At 43.3% G+C, this 20035-nt stretch overlaps 1 protein-coding gene across 2 annotated transcripts in view; it reads left to right on the top strand.

Annotated features, from left to right (window-relative positions):
* FNTB (farnesyltransferase, CAAX box, subunit beta) overlaps positions 1–20035 on the top strand; it is an 80492-nt gene that overhangs the window by 42623 nt on the left and 17834 nt on the right. For both annotated transcript variants that reach the window (XR_011465611.1, XM_005909765.2), the window contains exons 4-7: positions 506–597; positions 9450–9596; positions 9683–9766; positions 15112–15198. Coding sequence is in view for 1 of the 2 variants with exons in the window: in XM_005909765.2 (XP_005909827.1) it covers positions 506–597; positions 9450–9596; positions 9683–9766; positions 15112–15198 (410 nt within the window). In the remaining variant the exon portion in view is untranslated. The remainder of the gene's footprint in view (positions 1–505; positions 598–9449; positions 9597–9682; positions 9767–15111; positions 15199–20035) is intronic.

The raw sequence follows: 20035 nt of genomic DNA, 5'->3' as shown, positions 1-20035 counted from the left end.
CGTGTCTGTCTAATGCCCTCCTCCTCTACAGATAACCACACACATTCTAACCCAAGCACCTCAAGAGAAGGAACTGAATTTTATTCATGCTTGTGACCCTAGTGCTGGGCCTGAGGAGATACTTATTAAATATTTGTTAAATCAATAAACGAGTGAATGCAGGAAATCCTTCCCTGTAATTGTGGCTCTCCTTGGGTCTACACTGAGGAAACAGTAGCACTTGAGTTTCTGCCGTATGAGAAGTCCTCTGCTTGGCTTCTTTCAATGCCTGTCAGGGAAGGACCCATTGGGTTCAGGTTAAATGCCTTTGTCCCGTTGTCCTTTGCTCACATATGGTCACTTCAGCTCCGGGCTAAGGCCTCCAGGCAAAGTGTCCTTCATCCCTCTGAGGTGGCCCTTCTCCTCCTTGCCAGGCGGCCGGGAGGGAGACAGATGTCGCCTTGTCAGCAGGGTCTTGGAACGATTCTGAATAAGGGGTGTGTTTTCTGCCCTGTTCCTTTCGCAGTGTCTGGATGCCAGCCGCCCATGGCTCTGCTACTGGATCCTGCATAGCCTGGAACTCCTGGATGAGCCCATCCCCCAGATGGTGGCCACAGAGTGAGTCTGGCTTTGGGGTGCCCCGGGTGTCCCCTGAAATTGGGTTTTGAGTTTGAGGGGTTTTTTTGTTCAGTTTCTGTTTATTTTGAATGAAAAACACGAGAGTGCTGCAAAGAAAACCGTTGCCCTTCTCTTGACCTCCAGTAACTTCCTGAAACTCCTCCACTTCAGAAGCCCGTTGTGTGCTCGTGGGTAGAACGAGACTTTGAACTTCCAAGAGAAGGATTCTGTTTCTTCTGTGGCCTTTTCTCTGGGCTCTTGCTCTGGTCTTTGAGAAAAGTCTTCATCAACACCAGAGAAACCTGATTTTTCCAGAAAGTACAGTATACATTTGAATAGCTTCTGTGGGGAAGCACGTGGCAACCCCGTGGACAAAAATGCCTTTGCTTTCCATAAAGAGCTGCCTGGAAGTCCCTCCTCACCAGTGCCTGGGGGGTGATATGGCTCTTGATAGCGGTGGATATGTTACCGGCTTGGTGTACAGATGTCAGGACATCGTTTTCCTAAACTTCTCATTAATGATTAGAGATCTAAGCAACTAATTGAAAAAGATTCTTCCCGAAGTGCTTCTGCAGAGGGTGTCCTCATTGTGGCTCCTCATCCTTAGAAATTCATCACACTTTATATATATATTTTTAAAGATTTTATTTATCTTTGGCTGCACTGGGTGTCTTCGTTGCTGTGCACGGGCTTGGGCTCCAGTAGTTGCAGCATGGGGGCTCAGTAGCTGCGGCCTGTGAGCTCTAGAGCACAGACTCAGGACTTGTGGTCCATGGGCTTAGTTACTCCACGGCATGCGGGATCTTTCTGGACTGGGGATCAAACAGTGTCCCCTGCAATGCAAGGCAGATTCTGAACCAGTGGACTACCAGGGAAGCCCCACAGTTTCTATTTTAAAGAAAAAAAAACTGATCATCACTCTAGTCTGAGGGGTACCCGAGGTAGGACGGGGCTGCCAGGAATTGGCTCTGATGCCTTAGTTCTCACTGAAAGAGAGCACCTTCTCTCAGCAGCATCTTGACCTCAACTGCTTCCCCTGCTTCTCCGAAGGTAGAGGGTCAGAGGGAGGCCTGGAGCCATGTTTGTCTGCCTGCGGTGCGCAGGGGCAGCTGTGCCGGGATGCGTGGAGGCCAGGCTGTGCGCCTCCCTGGCCACAGTCCCTCTGCCTGGGTCACGCTGTCAGGTCAGAAGAACAGAACCACACATTGTCTCATTCATTCCGTCTTAACAATAACCTCTCATTCTTGCCTTCCTGGGCAGGGTGTCTTGTGATGAATGTGGATAGAAAAGATAATAAAGAATTAGGCCATTAACCCTTGTGATGTGTACAGTGCTTTCAGAGGGAGAGGAAAAATACGCATTGTCTTCCACATCACAGAGCTGCTGCAAGCCTTGTTGCTTCTAGCCCTGGATGTAGAGTTGGACACAGTTTCTGCAGTAACAGGAATTTAATTGTCAAAATAAAGGCCTGTGTGTTTTTGAAATACCAGTTGGGGGTTGCGGGTTGTTTGGGAAGTTCCCCCCACCCGTCACATACACAGTCAGGATAGATGGAATGGGAAAATCGGATGTGAGAGAAGACAGAAGACTCTGGAGGAGTCGGCGAGAGTGAAGTACAGACGCCCCCTAGAGGAACAGTGGTTTGGAGCAGGAAGGAGGCCCCCTGTAGATGTAGACTGATCTGAAGTGGGAAAATGATAAAGGGCTTCCTGAAGTGGAAGAACTTGGATCAGCATCAATTTTGAGTTTTTCCTAGGTTCTGCACTTGGTGTTGTATGTTGTCCAGTCTCTCAGTCGTGTCCGACTCTTTGTGACCGCATGGCCTGCAGCACACCAGGCTTCCCTGTCCTTCGCCATCTCCTGGAGCTTGCTCAAACTCATGTCCGTCGAGTCAGTGATGCCATCCAACCATCTCATCCTCTGTCGTCCCCTTCTCCTGCTGCCTTTAGTCTTTCCCAGCATCAGGGTCTTTTCTAATGAGTCAGCTCTTCGCATCAGGTGGCCAAAGTACTGGAGCTTCAGCTTCAGCATCAGTCCTTCCAATGAATATTCAGGACTGATTTCCTTTAGGATTGACTGGTTTGATCTCCTTGCAGTCCAAGGGACTCTCAAGAGTCTTCTCCAACACCACAGTTTCAAAGCATCAATTCTTCGATGCTTTATGGTGTTGTATAGGTAAAGCTTTTCTGAGGAAATAAATGTTGGAGCAGCTTTTGTGACAACATCAGTTAGGAAGAGAGGACCCCGTTGAAGGGCTTTTCACACTGACCAATTGAAGACAACCTAAATATCAACAGTTGGGGATGCCGTAAGTGTAAAATTTAGGTGAAGTCTCTGTGTCGTGATACATACAGTGAAATCTTATGCAGCCACTTAAAAATTAAAAAGTTAGCAGGTGTTCGGTAGGCCTACGGTGATCATTTCACAGTATATACAAATATCAAATCATAACATTGTACACCGGAACCTAATGTTACATGTCAGTTATACCTCAATTACAAATTTGTATCTATATAATTGTGTGTTTTTATATATGGGCTTCACTGGTGGCTCAGACGGTAGAGTCCACCTGCAATGTGGGAGACCTGGGTTCGATTCCTGGGTTGGGAAGATCCCCTGGAGAAGGGAACGGCTACCCACTCCAGTATTCTGGCCTAGAGAATTCCATGGACTGTACAGTCCATGGGGTCACAAAGAGTTGGACATGACTGAGCAACTTTCACTATACTGTACTGTATTTATGTATAAAAATGTGTGTGTTTGATAGAGATACTCATGATTTAAATGAAAAAAGGTAGTTAAAGATTCATTTTTTATAGATTAAAATTAAAGGTGGTTCTACACATAGGAAAAAACAGAAGGATGTATATATACACATGATAGGAGTTATTTGTGTGGATGATGGGGTTAAAGGTAATTTTTTTCTTTTCTAATCTTATTTGCATTTTCTAAAATTTCTACAATGAATCTATTGTTTTGTAATCAAAAGACTGTTTTAAAATTTAGAAGCTGATTTGTCCTGATTGCAAGAGCCCCTTGATAGTTCATGACTGAAATTTTCTGTATCACACCCACCTTCAAAGCTTTACCTGTGGTTCTTCTGAACATTGATTTAACAAGCTTTTAAAGAATTACCTAGACTTTCCAATAATGAACTTTGTTTTATGCCTAGCAGGCAATTAATTGTAGGTGCCAATAATATTTGTTATGAACAGAGCCTAGTAGCTTGGCTTATAAGAGTATAAACTCTTTTTAGTAAGAAATAGAGAAATCTTAATGACTTCTATTAAAATATGGGGATTTTTTTTTTTAAAGACTACCTAATTTTGGAGATTGCTTTTTTATTTATTTTGCACAGGGAGAAGAAATGCTTTGAAAATGTGGTCAGGTTTTTTCTTCTTCTTCTTTATACCAATGTTAAGGTGACATAGAGGGTGTGTTTAGCTCTGGAGTTTATTTTTCTACTGTCCTCTCTCTCCGCTCCCCGACCTAGTGTGCAACGCACGCACATTCACACACATGGGTTTCTTTCTCTTTCCTGTTTTGTTCACGTTTGTGCTTCCATTTGCCCTGGGAACAATGTGACAAGCTGAGGTCCCTCTAGTGGACAAACCGCTTTTGTCAGCTCCTGTGACTGCTGACCAGAGCCAGCAAGGCCAGGCTTTTACTGCTGGTGTCAGACCTTTCAAGAATGATATATTCAGTTCAAGAATAATGTATTCAATAATAATATATTTATAGGAATCAAGTGTGCCCTTCTTAAGAGATTGTATCCATAAATTTATATGTGTGTTTACCTTAAAGAAATGAATATTTTGGAACCACACTAAATGCATTTGCTTTGTTAATGACTTTAGCACTGAAGGAAGCATTTTTTAAAAAATGAGAATCCCTTGCTTCGTTATTGAAAGCTACTTAATGAAACACATGGAGTAAAATGAAGACCCCAGGGAAACCATGGCCGTGTTAAGTTAGGTCTTTTAGCTTCTATAAGATCTGAAAATTATCTTTAACTTAAAAATTGTTTTAGGACCTTTCCATTTGTAAAGTTTTCCCAAAGATTAAATTTTCAGGTGCCAGTGTTTTCTTATTTCCCTTTAGAAAGTTTATCAGTAGCTTGTCCCTTGAATAGTTCCTAAAATATCTCTCCTTTTAATTTTAAATTTAATCCGTCTGTTTCCTTATCTTTCAATGAAGATAGCTTATGTCTCCTTTTGTCTTCTGGGCATTTTTGGCCAGGTGTTGCTGGCATCTAGTTGGGAGAGGTCAGGGATGCTGCTAAATGTTCTCCACAGGACAGTCCCTACAACAAAGAATCGTCCAGCCCAAAATATCAATAGTGCCACAGTGGTGAAACTCTGCTCTAAAATAACCAACTTCAGTTTTTCTTAAATCTAAATTTTTCTTATCTCTAAACTAAATTCTTCTTGCTACAGAGTAGCTTCAATTCTCATTTCTTTACCAAAAATTTGTGTAATTATCTTTTGTATTTTTTATTTTTTAAGTCATTCAGTCGTGTCCGACTCTTTGCAACCCCACAGATTGTGTAGTCTGCCAGGCTTCTCTGTCCATGAAATTCTCCAGTCCAGAATACTGGGGTGGGTAGCTGTTCCCTTCTCCAGGGGGTCTTCCCGACCCAGGGATCAAACTCAGGTCTCCCACATTGCTGGTGGTTTCTTTACCATCTGAGCCACCAGGGAAGCCCTGTCCTTTGTATACTTGAGGTATTTCGCTGGGTAGCTCCCTCACTGTGGTATTCTGTAATAGTAAGCCTTGGAATCACTTCTGTATTGAGACATTTTTACAACTCTGTTCTCAATTTCCTTTGAGTTGGAAAACAGAGTCTTGAACCAGTTATAGTTCTGACCAATACTGTGTTTATGATGCTTTTAAGAAGCATTTTCATTGTTGTTCACAACTCATGAACCCTAACCTCTGGTCCTTTTTCTGCTGTGTTCCTTGTTATTTCCCACCTTATATTTATATGCTTTGTTCGTCCCCCACTCCTGCCATCCCTAAGTACGTTACTTGCTACTTATATCTGTTTCATTTGTTTTATTCTCTATTTATTATTTTCGGCTGCACTGGGTCTTCGTTGCTGCATGCGGGCTTTCTCTAGTTGCAGAGAGCAGGGGCCACTCTTCGTTGCAGTCCACGGGCTTCTCATTGTGGTGGCTTCTCTTTGAGGGGCATGGGCTCTAGGGCATGTGGGTCTCTACAGTTGCGGGTCACAGGCTCAGTTGCTGCATGGCATGCAGGATCCTTATGGACCAGAGATCAGACCCTTGTCCCTTGCATTGGCAGGAGGATTCCCAGCCACTGAACCACCAGGGAACTCCCTCATTTGCTTTATTCTTGCTGACTTCTGATTTGTTTAATATTATTCTGGACTTCCTCCCCGTAGAGATTTCCCTGCTTGTTTTGATGATTTGCTTACGTACTATGCATGCTTTTAAGTCCTTCATCCACACTGGTGACAGTGATGTCCAGAATCAACCACTTTAGATCTGTCCTTAATCATCCCCTAAAAGTCTGAGTAAATCGTTGATACTCTTGCTTTGAACTTGATCCTCTTATAGGTTTTATGTACTTTTTATTAGCTGGATGATAGAGCAGTAGTGTCCAATAGAACTTCCTAAAGCAATGGAAATGTTTTATGTTTTGTGGCAGCCACTAGTCCCATGTACCTATTGAGCAGTTGCAATGCGGCTTGTGTGACTGAGGAGCTCAATTTTAATTAATATAATTAAAATGTAAATAGCCTCATGTGGCTAGTGGCTACCTGTTGGACAGAGCAGATGTATCACATTGCTACCCAAAATGTGGTCCCCAGACCAGCAGTATCTCTGTCACCTGGGAACTTGCTAGATGTGCAGAATCTCGGGTCCTTCTAGTTCTGCTGAAATAGATCTGCAGTTTGATGAGATCCTTGGGTGGCTTCTGTACACACTCAAGTTAGAGAAGCACTGAAACCTGGCTGAACACGGAGTCACATGGGGAATTTTTAGAACTATTGCCACTCGGGCCCACCGTCAGCGACTCTCATTTAATTGGTACTAGGTATGGCCTGGGTGTTGGGGTTTTTGTTTTTTTTTTTAAACATCCCCAAAGTGATTCTAATTACACAGCAAAGACTTGTGGTATTCAAACTTTGTGTATATCCACATCACCTGGGAATGACCCCTGTAAAAATACAGAGGCCCAGCTCTTTCCTGCTGCAGCAAGTCTGGGTCTCTGTGTTCTTCATTAGCCCTCCAGTGATTCCAATATACACATTTGGGGTTTATTTAGAACCCCGATCTAGGAGACAGTTTCCCACTTTGTTGGAAATTGTCATGTAAGTGAGAACGAAATGCCTTGCTGACTTAAAAGAAAACTGATCTACTGGATTGTCTAGTCATGTGAGCGGACGCGTGATCTATGAATAGTTGTTTTTCACAGAGTGTGCCCCTCTTGGTGTTGGCTCAGTGTTTCCCGCTTGTGATTTTTTAAATTAAGTTGGTGAATTTCTGGTCTCTAAGCTAAGTTTTTTTCCCCCTTTGAATAGTTAGAGTGTCATTCACATTTTGCTTTTCAGAATTGCTCGGAGTTGCGCCCACGACAGCTGGTAGCTTCGTGGTCAGTCTGCCAGTTCCTTAAGGTACAAGTTGGAAAGCCCATGGATCAAAATGTTCTGTAGTTCGGAAGTGCCTCTGAGTTGAGAAGAGCTGAGCCCAGTTCCCCAACACAGCCCCGGAGTCACTCAGATGTAGCCTGTCAGCTGGGGACAGTTGGCGTGGAGGGTTGATTTAATAACGTCTCTGGTACATTCAGATCCCAGCCTACTCCAGACTTTAGGCTACAGGGTCAGGAGTATTGCATTTGGTATAATTTTGTCATGGGAGCTGGAGAAGGGAATGGGTAACTAGATGACTTTTCCTTTTCTTTTTTTAACATGTACTGTTTCCTGTCAGTCAAAAAATTTTGTTTTTGTGATACAGAAAACTTTTTGTGCAGCCAACTTTTGTTAGACCAGGAGTTCCTTTGCCATTTGTTTCCAGGAAATAGGATAAGAATTGATGAAGGTTTGGGAAAGGTTAGTGACAAGCTCATTTTCTTTGCAAAAATTAACTGCTATTAAAAACATGCCACAGAATTGTCTTCCTTCTCTGATCATCAACTTTAGTTTCAATCTATGTGCTTCCTACAGTAAAATTGTGGGTGGAACATGAAGTGAGTGTGTATTGCTTTTAACCTATGACAGTTTCAGGACTCTACTAGGAAATCAGCAGCATTTTCTATGGCTGTCCCTGCCCAGGTGATGTAGCAGGTCTGAAATCAAAAGTAATCAAATATGACCTGGGAGAGTAGCCATTAACTCACGTCTTAGTTGAGATCAAGAAGACTGTGTGATCTCTTTAGCAGCATGGATAAGAAGGAATGAGATGGAAAAGCCCAGGAAAAGAAGGCTGTCTGAGCACTAGAAGAACTCAAATTTGCCCCTGGTTCTCTTAAATGAGGGGCTTCCCAGGTGGCATAGTGGTAAAGAATCCACTTGCCAATGCAGGAGATGCGGGTTCAATCCCCAGATCTGGAAGATCCTCTGGAGAAGGAAATAGCAACTCACTCAGTATTCTTATCTGGAAAATCCCATGGAGAGAGGAGCCTAGAGGGCTACATACAATCCACAGGGTCACAAAGAGTGGGATGCAGCTGAGCTTGCACGCACGCATGCTCTTAATTGAGGCCTTGTCCCAATAGGAAGCTGGGATCCTGCTATGTTGGGGAAACAGCTTGAGAACTCTCCTGGGGTCTCCTTTCCGATGAACTTCAGAGGACCTTCTGACAAAGAGGGGCTCTCTTGGTTTCATCTAGAGCAAGAAGATAACTTCTGGGCAAACTGAGGCCATGCTTGGAAGGAAGGGCTTAGAGGCCAACCCTCAATATAGCAGTTTCCCTCAGTGAAGGCACTGGAGTTTCTGAAAAATTCTTCAAAAGCCCACAGCTGGGGATGCATTCTTGTTTTCTTTTCTTTTGTTTTTTGAAAAGTATTTGCTTGTTTATTTGGCTGCCTCAGGTCCTAGTTGTGGCACACACAATCTTCGACCTTCAGTTGTGGCATGCAGGATCTCGTTCCCTGACCGGGGTTTGAACCTGGGTCCCCTGCATTGGAAGCATAGAGTCTTAGCCACTGGACCACCGGGGAAGTCCCTGGCATGCATTCTTGTGATAGGAGTTGGCAGTGCTTAAGTCTGCCATCATGAGCTCAGTGTGCAGAAGCCCACTTCTCATTCTCCTAACCATGGAGGCAGACTCCATTGGAAGCTTGTTTCTTGTCAGTGATACGAATAAATATCAGTAGCCCACTGGGGCTTAGGCTTCAACGAGAATGAGAAGGCACCTCTTTAAATATTTCTGATAAGCCTATGTGAGGGCTCTAGACCAGCATAGTTGGTGGGGGGAAAAGTAATTGAGCATCACCACGATTTAGGCAAAATGCAAAACCTCAGAGCTACCCCAAAGGCAAGGAGAAGGGACTGGTTCCATAGCTCTGGGGTGGAAAATTGAGAGAAAATTGAGAGAAAAGTATGGGAAGAAGCATGAGACTCATTCCAGTTCTGTGAAGGGCTATATGTTTCTGCCCGGCCTTCTGTTCCTGGCTTCACTACTGGGCACATGCTTAACTACAAAGCTGATCGAGGCAGGGTGGAGAATTAGGTCCTTTACAGATATATTCAGTATATACTCACTAGGTGGGAAGGGTGTGTCTTCTCTTCGGGCAGGGCGGAGCCTTGGAAAGGCCTGGACTCTGGTAGAATTCAGTGTTTTGGAACTAATGCTGTCTTTGTTTTTCCCTTTGGCCATGTGCCTAGCGTGTGTCAGTTCCTGGAGTTGTGTCAGAGCCCAGAAGGCGGCTTTGGAGGGGGCCCTGGCCAGTACCCACACCTTGCACCCACGTATGCAGCGGTCAACGCGCTGTGCATCATTGGCACCGAGGAGGCCTATGACGTCATTAACAGGTACAGCCAAAGCCAGCAGGGCTGGACACCCAGCCGGGCTTCCATCTGCTGACGCTGCGCTGACCATCACCTCCCTCCTTTTTCAGAGAGAAGCTTCTCCAGTATTTGTACTCGCTGAAGCAACCCGATGGCTCTTTTCTCATGCACGATGGAGGTGAGGTGGACGTGAGGTGAGTGGGGTTTTTCTCAGGCTGCTGCATGAGCAGATTCTCAGGCTTATCTGCCATCAGAGATGCCAAACCCAGGGAAGGAGACAGGAAATCGCCACCTTGTCTCACCGAATGTCACACAGAGAGACGTGTCAGTGACATGGTTCATAATCCCTGCAAATATGGGATAGATGTCCTCAGGGCTCATTGTCACTTGACTTCTTTTATGTAGATGCCAAATAAAGTAACACAGAAACAAAATCAAATGCTTTTGTTTTAAAAATGAAAAATAACATTCGTTTGGCATGAGATGATATACCATAGATATAACTGTATAGTGTAATATAATCTTTCATCTTTCTGGCATGGGAAGGCAGGAGAATGCCCAGTGGGGACTTAGTAAATATTTTCTGAATGTATTTGATGAAAGCGTGAGAATGTTTAACACCTGTGTGAGAACTGCTTTGGGCAATGCAGAAACCATTAGGGGCCAGTGGAGTCTATGAAAAACAGTGGCATTAACTGATTGGAACCAGTTGGCTCAAATAATACTTTTTTCTCAAGAATTGTCTGACATACCTAGCAAGTCGTTTACTCACCTGGCAGGAAGTTCCCTATAAAACATCTAGGGAATTTACTGAATTAGTCATTTCTCACAAGCAGTGGATCATTGAGATATATACCAAATTATTATTGTTTAGTCTGATAAATAAATCGTTATGAGGTTTCTATAGCAAAGTCATCTTACTGCCTATTTGTAAATGTGTTGTCCTCTACACGAGTTGATAAATACTCTGGCTTAACTATTGGTTTGAAAATATAGGGCAAGAAAAAACATGAAGGTTGTGGAGCACAAAACACATTGCAGATAAAGGGAAGTAACCTTTATCTGCAGAGACCTTCATGAAGGGTTTTTGTCTATTTGTAACCTGTCTGTTCAAACCATAAAATAAGGCTAGGTATCTGGAAACCTGGGTACATGGAAAACTGTTTCTCTGCTCACAACACCTCTGACCTGAAATGTGGGGTGTTTATCCTCATATTAATGACACTAAGTACCCGAGTTAGCACAGACCCCACAGGTTAAGGGCTCAGTCCCACAAGACTGTCTGCACTTCAGACAGCAGTCACAAGTAGTGGGTTCCCAGGTTAACCAATTCTGCCTGATTTGTAAATCGGGGGTCCCCATGACCTCCTTCTCAGTTCAGTAATTTTTCAGGACAGCTCAGAGAACTCAGAGAACATTTTTCTAATACCATTTATTATAAAGGATATCATAAAGACACAAATGAACAGCCGCATGAAGGGGCATACATATAGAATGAGGGCTGGAAAGGTCCAGAGTCTAAGAACTTCTGTTCCCGTGATGTTGGGGTGTGACACCCTCCTGACAGGCACTTGGGTGCATCCCCCCAAAAGCTCCCTGAACTTCTTCATCCAGAGTGTTTTAATGGAGGTTCCATTATGTAGGCACGATTGATTAACTGATAGGCCATTGGTGACTAACTCAGTCTTCTGGGGAGTGGGACAGAAAGTTCCAACCCTCTGATCCCATGGTTGGTTCCTCTGGCAGCCAGCCCCCATCCTCCAGGAGTCACCTGCTGGGGCTTGTTATGAATTACAGGACTCTCACCCCATTACTCAGGAAATTCCACTAGTTTTATGATCTCTGTGCCGAAAAGACCAAATATATGTTTCTTATTATGTCGTAATACCCCAGTATCTGTTGTTAAAAGATAAACAGGGGCATGTTAAAAACTTTATGAACTAATTTGAGCAAAAATTGATTCGAATAGGGCAGCATTCCATCCCACAGATAGGAAGGAAGCCCAAGGAGAGCTGTGCACAGTGAGAGACTTCTATAGGCAGAAGGGAGCAGGGACAAGGAAGTGACATCAGGCGCTTAAAGAGTGGGTTGGCTGTTGCAAGGCCACTTTCCTTGAGGGGACGGCAGGGGTCAACCAGCAGAGCATCTCACTAGCGCTGATGAGGTGGTTCCTGACTGACTGGTTAAAGATCCCATTTCTGGGAGAGCGGAAACCATAATGAAGTCTTGGTTTGGTGATGTGGAGTTTAGCATAAGGGACTCCTTTTGGGGCCTCTTGTTTTGTTTTTTAGCACTGCATATGCCAGTGAGGGCTCCCCGGGTGGCTCATTCGTAAAGAACCCACCTGCCAATGCAGGAGATGTGGGTTCGATCCCTGGGTCGGGAAGATCCTCTGGAGGAGGAAATGGAAACTCATTCTAGTATTCTTGCCTGGAACATTCCATGGACAGAGGAGCCTGGTGAGCTATAGTCTGTGGAGTCTGAAAGAATCGGACGCAGCTTAGCAACTGATCACAATGCCAGTGAAGCCAATATAACTATTGAAGAGAAGCAGTATTGTGTTGACATCTTTAGAAAAAAATTTAAAGAATGTTTTTCCCCTCTTGGTCACTACATTTTCATCCTGTTCTGCAGATACTCCAAATGTAGCTTTTTAAGGTTTCCTGAGATTATAGGTGAAAGCAGGCAAAAACTGGCAAGATCGGTTTGGCATTTCATTGCTTACCTTTTTCAGATATGATTATTCTCTTAACTTATTCATTCCGGTGCGGGTTTCCTTCTGTGTTCTTATTCATATCTGCCAGACAAATGCTAGGAAGCTCCTCCAATAAAATAGGTTTGTTTCTGAAGAGCTCTTCAACCATATGCTTCCTCTGGTAACATCCTGCCATGTGAGCCATGCTTTACATTTGCAGAAGATTAAAGATGCGAACGATGGATGTAACCTGGCAGGCTGCGTCCTGTTCCCCTGGTCAGCATGGTTTCTCGTGCCCCAGTTCCATCGCTTTTCACTTGATTTTCCTTTAATTGTCTTTGCCCTGGAGCATCAGCAGTTTCTCCTGAATGCTGCCAGGTGGATTTGACCTGAAGAGAAGCAGCAGTTGACAGGGACATCTGGAGGCTAGCCTGTCTTCTTCTGGGTTAGAACCAACCTCTTTTGATATTTCAGGCCTGTCCCAAGTCCTCGTTTCTAAGATGAGCTTACTCAGACATTCACAGCTCCCATGGACAGCCGCTAATCCAAGTCAACTTGTAGCCAGCACCGTCTTTCCCCTCAGTTCTTAAGAAAGGAGCAATTATTTATTCCTGACCTCCTAATCTAGATTATATAACCTGGAGTATTCTGGGAGGGTAGTGGGAAGATAGGGACCCAGAGTTTGCAAAAGTTTTGGCGACAGAGTGTAGAGTGTGTTTGGGGAAGGAGGAGGTCAGTGTTGCTGAAGTGCAGAGGGGTGCAGGCAGAGAATGAAGTTGGCTGGCCAGGCTGGGAATAGTCCGAGGAGCACTGCAGTCTCCTTGAGAAGTCTGGAGTTTATTTTAAGGGTAGTGGGAAGCCACTGGCAAGTTTTAGGGAGTGACATGATCTGATTTGTGTTTTGTTAGAAGTTCTATGGGGAATACATTGGGCTTTCCAGGTGGCTCAGCTCCTGCCAATGCAGGAGACCTGGGTTCGATCCCTGTGTCTGATCCCTGTGTCGGGAAGATCCCATGGAGAAGGAAATGGCAATCCACTCCAGTATTCTTGCCTGGAGAATTCCATGGACAGAGGAGCCTGGCAGGCTACAGCTCATGGGGTCACAAAGACACGACTTAGCGACTGAAAGGAACAAGTGAATGCATTATAGTGTTTTAGTGAAAATCCTCTGGTTTCAGGGCTGGAGGAAGGAAGACTGGACAGGAAACTGACCCAGATTAAGGATGACTTGGATTTGGGTGACAGCAGGAGGCTAGAGGGCAGCTGACGAATTTGAGAGGTATGACGACTGGACAGAGGGACAGAGGAAGCTGATGCTCAAGAAAAGTGTGTTTTGCTCACTCATTGTCTCGGTGTGAGATCTGGCAGCAGGTCTCAGGTCTTCCATTTATGAAACAGACCACACTGCTGACTACCTCCCTCCCTCAGAGGTTATATTCACATTCAAGAGCAAGTACTTTTGAAGCCCTTTGTGAGACTCAAGACCCGAGAGGAGTTAGGTCAGACTTTCGAAGTTAGCTTACGGTGGATGATAACACTTGGCAGAAAGGACTCTTGCATGCTTCTGATGCCTGCTGGTTTAACTCAGCCTCTGCTGTGCCTTCGGCCAGTGTGAGCAGGCTGATTAAAATGCTGGGAGGAGAATAATACCTGCAGCTCACTGGAATGCTTCAGTGTGCTTGACTCAGTATTATGTCCGTATTAAACAATATGGGAGCCAGACTCTTCTCTCTCCTCTTTTATATTCCTTAGGAGCCCTTAGATAAAGGATCTTGAAAGAAAATTAGAACAAACAGTTTTGTCTTCAACATAAAATGAAGCTGAGATGTTGGATGTTTGAAAAGACCATGTGCTAAGTCACTTCAGTTGTGTCTGACTCATTGCAATCCCATGAATTGTAGCCTGCCAGGCTCCTCTGTCCATGGGATTCTCCAGGCAAGAATGCTGGATTGGGCTGCCATTTCCTATTTCAGGAGATCTTCCCTACCCAGGGATCGAACCTGCGTCTGTTGCATCTTCTGCATTGTCAGGCGGGTTCTTTACCACTAGCGCCACCTGGGAAGCCCATAGTGGAAAAGAAGAGACAGTTTGTAGATGTATTCTATAATAGAGGGAGAAGCTGAAATAAAATGTGTCCTGAGAAGAATTAGGGCTGGCAGGATGGAATGGCAATAATTATTCCAAATCAAGTAGAATATGTTCTTTTTTCTATTTAAAGTGTGTGTGTGTGTGTGTGTGCGTGCTCGTGCACGCGTGTGCGTGTACTGGAGGGGTGCTTGAAATCAAAACTCTTTTCTCGCTCTAGAAGTCTAAGGGATGGATCTGAGTAGCTCATCTATTCTGGTCCCTCTTGCTTGGTCTATGCAGCCATATGGTCTGGCAGCCTGCTTTGGAGGTTGTCTGTTTGAAAGAAATATGGTTAACCTTTAATGTGTCCATGCCATAAACATGGCAAGTCCTGGATCTAAGAACAGTATTGACAGCTGAATGAATGAGCATCTCAGAAATACCTGAATGGCAGCATGGAATTTTGGGAGGCATTGTAGGTCTTTAGAAGAGCTGAATTCACTGTTGACATAAATTGATATGGCTGTTATTTTGTCTGGTGTAGATTTGACTGTGTGGAGGTAGGGAGAATAGAATGTCATGTTCTTTCTCTGAGACCATGCTGTGAGGAACTTGATCCAAATGGAATGTCGGAGCTCCTGGTTGGAGACCAGGAGTGAGGACAGGTGGTGATTACAGCTTATGAGGCAGAGAGCAATCCGCCCAAGAAGTTCAGTGAGCCTTGTCTGAGCTCTTCCTGAGAGTGTGACCCTTGCCCGTCTATTTCTGTCCTTCCAGAAGTGCATACTGTGCTGCCTCGGTAGCTTCGTTGACCAACATCATCACCCCAGACCTGTTTGAGGGCACTGCTGAATGGATCGCAAGGTGAGAGATGCTGGGACTTGTCCCATTTCTTAGACAGCAGGCGGTCAAGACTTCTGAAAAATAAAGGAAGTGCAGAAGAACCAGAAGGGAATGTAAAATTATAAGAGACATGTTATGGTTGAAAGATTTTACATTTCAAAAGTACATTTTACATTTCAAAAATTGAAAGTTTTCTTTTTTCCAGTTTTCTTTATGTGATTGGCAAGGATCAAAACTCTGGGTAAACAGTATTAGTCAGAGTCTAAATGGATTTAAACCAGTTTGAAGAGAAATTTGGAAATGTCTCAAAAACGTCCTTGCTGATGACCCCAAAATTCCACTCCTCCAGAAACTCACACACATGCATGAGAGAGACTGACATAGGACTCATTTGTAATAGTAAATAAAGCTAGAAACGGATTAAATGTTCATAAACACGAGATGGATAAATGAGTTGTGATGTAGTCACATTGGAATATAATATAGCAATGAAAATGAATGAACTAAAGCTACATATATCAATATGGGTGAATCTCAGAACAGTATTGTGTTTAATAGTGTTAAACTAGTGTAAAAAAAAAAGAATGTTAAAGAAAACATGCAGGTTAACACATTGACTGGAAATTTGAAAACATGCAAAACAGTTCTGTATTGTTTATGGGAAGAATCACATGTAGTAATATAAAAACATGCTGGAAAGAATAAGCACCAGGTTTAGGATGGTAGTTACTTCTGGGAAGAAAGCAAACAAAATTACAGAAAGCCTGCACTTCTACTTGGGCTTCCTAGATGGCGCTAGGGGTAAGGAACCCACCTGCCAGGAGACTCAGGTTCAATCCCTGGATCGGGAAGATCCCCTAGAGGAGGGCACAGCAACCCACTCCAGTGTTCTGGCCTGGAAAAGCCCATGGACAGAGGAGCCTGGTGGGCTACAGTTTGTAGGGTCGCAAAGAGTTGAACACGACTGAAGTGACTTAGCATGCACACAGGCACACTTGTACTCAGGAGACTTCAGTTGTATCTGTAACTTTGTTTAAAATTTTAAAAAAAGAAACCTGAAATGCATATGGCTAAATCAAAGGTTGGTGTTAGATACACATATGTTCTATATATTACTTGCTATACTTTCCTGGATCCTTCCAATTATTTCATAATTTAAAAAAAAAAAGGTATAGTAGGCTTATCTGTACTATTGAGGAATTATATCCAAGCTGTATTGTTTTATTTTTTATATCTTAGTTTTTATCAAAGTAGTACTTACTGCTATGAAAATACAATTTTCAGCTAAACGAAATGATATACTATGATCATATTTACTTTTTTTGTATGACTTATTTTCCCTCTGGAATTAATCATTACCTCCTAATTCCCACATTTTCTGCCAGAGCTATAAAGTTACTCTCAATATGGCCAAACAGTTCAGGTGATATATCAGTTCTCTTTTGTGTGTGTGTTTGTGTACATGTGTGTGCCCTTGTGTTTTGAGTCATCTACCCCTGGGCCTCTGCCCTCCTGCTTCAGTCTGGAAATATTGATCTCAGCTTGCTGCACAGCAGGCATCCGGAAGCTTCCTTTCACTTCTCTGCTTTGTTAAAGCCCCAGTCCTCCTTTCTCCTGGTTTACTTTCTCATTTGAATGAATCACTTATTTCAACAGATCCCAAAGAAGAGAACTTGGGAGATAGATTTTTAAGATTTTGCAATTATTTTTATTCTAGTCTCACACTTGATGGCTAGTTTATTTGGTTAGAGACTTCTAAATTGAAAACTATAAATTGTATTCCTTCAGATTTTTTAAGCCTTGCTCCATTATCTTATGGAGTCCAGCGTCATTGTTAAAAAGGCTGGTCATAATGATGGCCAACCTTTACTGAGGACTTGGTATGTAATACTTAATAGTAAGGGAGCTCTCGTTTAAACATTGAGAATATAACCTTTTGAGCTAGACGGCCTGGGTTTGGTTCTTTTTTATACCTTCTGTTTCTCAGTTGAGATTTCCCATTTTTTCATTCATTACACGTATATTTTTCTTCATAAAGATAAATATAAAATTATAATATCTGTTTTAAAATTCTTGCCTGGAAATTTCAACATCTGGCTCTCTTGGAGTTGACATGCCACCTTTTCCTGAGTGCCTGTGTCACGTGGTGTTTGGCTTGTACCCTGGACATTATGGCTTCCAGGTGGCACGAGTGGTAAAGAACCCACTTGCCAATGCAGGAGACATAAGACACATGGGTTCAATCCCTGGGTCAGGAAGACGCCCTGGAGGAGGAAATGGCAACCCACTCCACTAATCTGGCTTGGAGTATCTCGTGGATAGAGGAGCCTGGTGGGCTGTGTTCCATAGGGTTGCAAAGAGTTAGACGTGACTGAAATGACTTAGCTCACATCACTGGATGTTGTGATGTTATGTTGTAGAAATTGGAGTCGTTAGATCGCTTTAAAGAGTGCTGATCTTTTTCTTCAGTCATCTTGGTGAGCTGATTGCAGTGGGCAGGGCCCAGCTTTTGGCTCAGTTCTTGGTTAGAAACTGCTTTCAGCTGGTCCAGTGCAGACATGATCCAGGATCAGGTAGAAACTTGAGCGAAGTTTAAACATGGAATTTGGTATTTTCCTTCTCTGACTCGCCTCTTTCTGGGATTCCTCATCAATTTCTGTCATTCTGGTTCTTCTTGCCAGAAATATGGGGCTTTCAGTTTCAGCTGCCTTCCACTGACCTGCTTGCCACTGTTGGGCAACTGTAGCCATCCTCAGGGCAAATCAGAAAAAAAGAAAAGGGAGGAATGGGGGAGAGGAGGGACTGACTGTTCCAACTTTCAAATCCTCACCTTTTTTGTTTGCTGAGACTTCAGGAAGTAGTTTTAGTGTGTTTTGTCCAGAGCATGTAGTTATTAATATTTGCAGGATTCTGACTGCCTGGGTTTGAAGCCCAGTTTTGTCATTTATTAGCTTAGTGGCCCTGGTTAAGTTGTTTAACTTCTCCATGTCATAGTCTCCATAAGTGTCAAATGATGGGATATTGAATTTGATATTAAGCTGAAATACAAAGGTATTTAAGTGGTAAAACTTGTTATAATATCCTCTGTGCGTTACTGCCTCCCAGTCCACTGTATTCCCAATCCATTGTCTGTTTCTGTCTTATTTCTCTTATTCTTGCTGTTTGGAAAATTCATGATGTTGAGCCATAATAGGATTTTTTGTTGTTGTTCATGGTGCTGGGTACTCAGCAGGTATCTTCAGTCTAGAATTGCGTGTACTTTACTTCCGTACTTACTAAGAGGTTCCCTTACCTTTTATCTTCTAATCCTTCTATTGAGTTTTTATTTCTGTAATTCTATGTAAAATTTTTCAAAGCTTACTTTTAATCTCCATTTATATAAAAAACGGATACTTCTTTTTTATGTACTCTCTTGTTCTTGTTTCAGGGATATTTTGTCCTTGCAGTGTTTAGAAAGTTTACTTCTGCTCCTTATGTTATTTCTTCCAATTTATTTTTATTTGTTTTATTTCTATGTCATGTTTACATAAAACTCTCTTTCACGTAAGAGCCTTTGCTTAAATGTTTGATGTTCATATTTAAGAGTCAGGTGCTAGAAAGCTGATGGAGAGCTATGTTTGCCAGAGTGGCCTGGAATCCAGCCATTCATGGGGAATTCTCATATATCAGTATCCATAGGATTTTTCTGTGGAGAACCTTCCAGATTCCTGGTTATGGTATGAAGCTGGCAGCCAACTTTGTGAACTCTTAATAGGGGAAGGGGGCTTATCTGGTGGCTGAGCAGTAAAGAATCCACCTTCCAATGCAGGAGATGCAGGTTTGATCCCTGGGTCAAGAAGATCCTCTGGAGAAGGAAATGGCAACCCACTCCAGTATTCTTGCCTGGAAAATCCCATGGATGGAGGAGCCTGGCAGGCTACAGTTCATGGGGTTGCAAAGAGTCAGACACGACATAGTGACTAAACAACAGCAACAGTAGAGAAAGGGGTTGGGAGTGCTTTTGCTCAGGTCATAGACTTCCACTGAATCCTCCTGCTCAGTACAATACCTCCGCCTGCTCTCAGCTGTGCTGGAAATCCTGGAATTCACACTTCTTGATTAAGCCCCTGCAACCTCCCATCTGCTGGGTACCTGGAGGTCTAACTGAGTCTCTTTATCAATTTACCACCAGTCAACTCAGTTAAAAACCTTCCCATTTTAGGGGTAGCTTACATCGCTCAACTTGTCATTGGAGAACATCACCTTGCTTTCTGTTGCTTCAGCCCTCCTTTCCTCCCAGGGCTGGTGTAGGTTTCTCGGCTCTATTAAGTCAGTTACTTCTTATCTTCATCCTTTTCCAGCTTTCACGATTTTGTTATTTCCTGTCTGTATTCATATCCTCTCCTATTCTCCTTATCCTTATGGATTTATCCTTTTTAAAAATTCCTTTACTTTCATTTTACTGGGCTCTTTTCAATCCATTATATTTAGCTAGAAGAAACTCCCAAAGAATTTTGCTAAATTGCTCTCACGCATGTGAAAACAAAGGGATGGAAAGTGGAATGTGTAAATAAATGCATATTGTGTGTGTGTGTGTGTGTTTTAAAGCTGAGTTAAGAAAAGTTAAGAAAAAAAAATTAAGAGGTCCCTTGCATATTCTTCACTCATCAGACCTTTCAAACTTGAGCTGTTCATATGCTCCAAGAAGCCAGATGCATTGGAAAGAAAATTTGGATTGTGTGTCTTTGGTTGGCCATGGGGTTGAGAGATGGAGGATGCTGAAGAAGCTATTCAGGGGGCAGCAGCCAGTTTTTGACTCTGCAGTGAACTCTCTGAGCCTCAGTTTAGTTCAATTCAGTTGCTCACTCATGTCCGACCC

This window comes from Bos mutus, chromosome 10 (genome assembly GCF_027580195.1).
Source record: "Bos mutus isolate GX-2022 chromosome 10, NWIPB_WYAK_1.1, whole genome shotgun sequence".
NCBI lineage: Eukaryota > Metazoa > Chordata > Mammalia > Artiodactyla > Bovidae > Bos > Bos mutus.
This window is presented reverse-complemented; position numbering and strand designations above follow the sequence as displayed.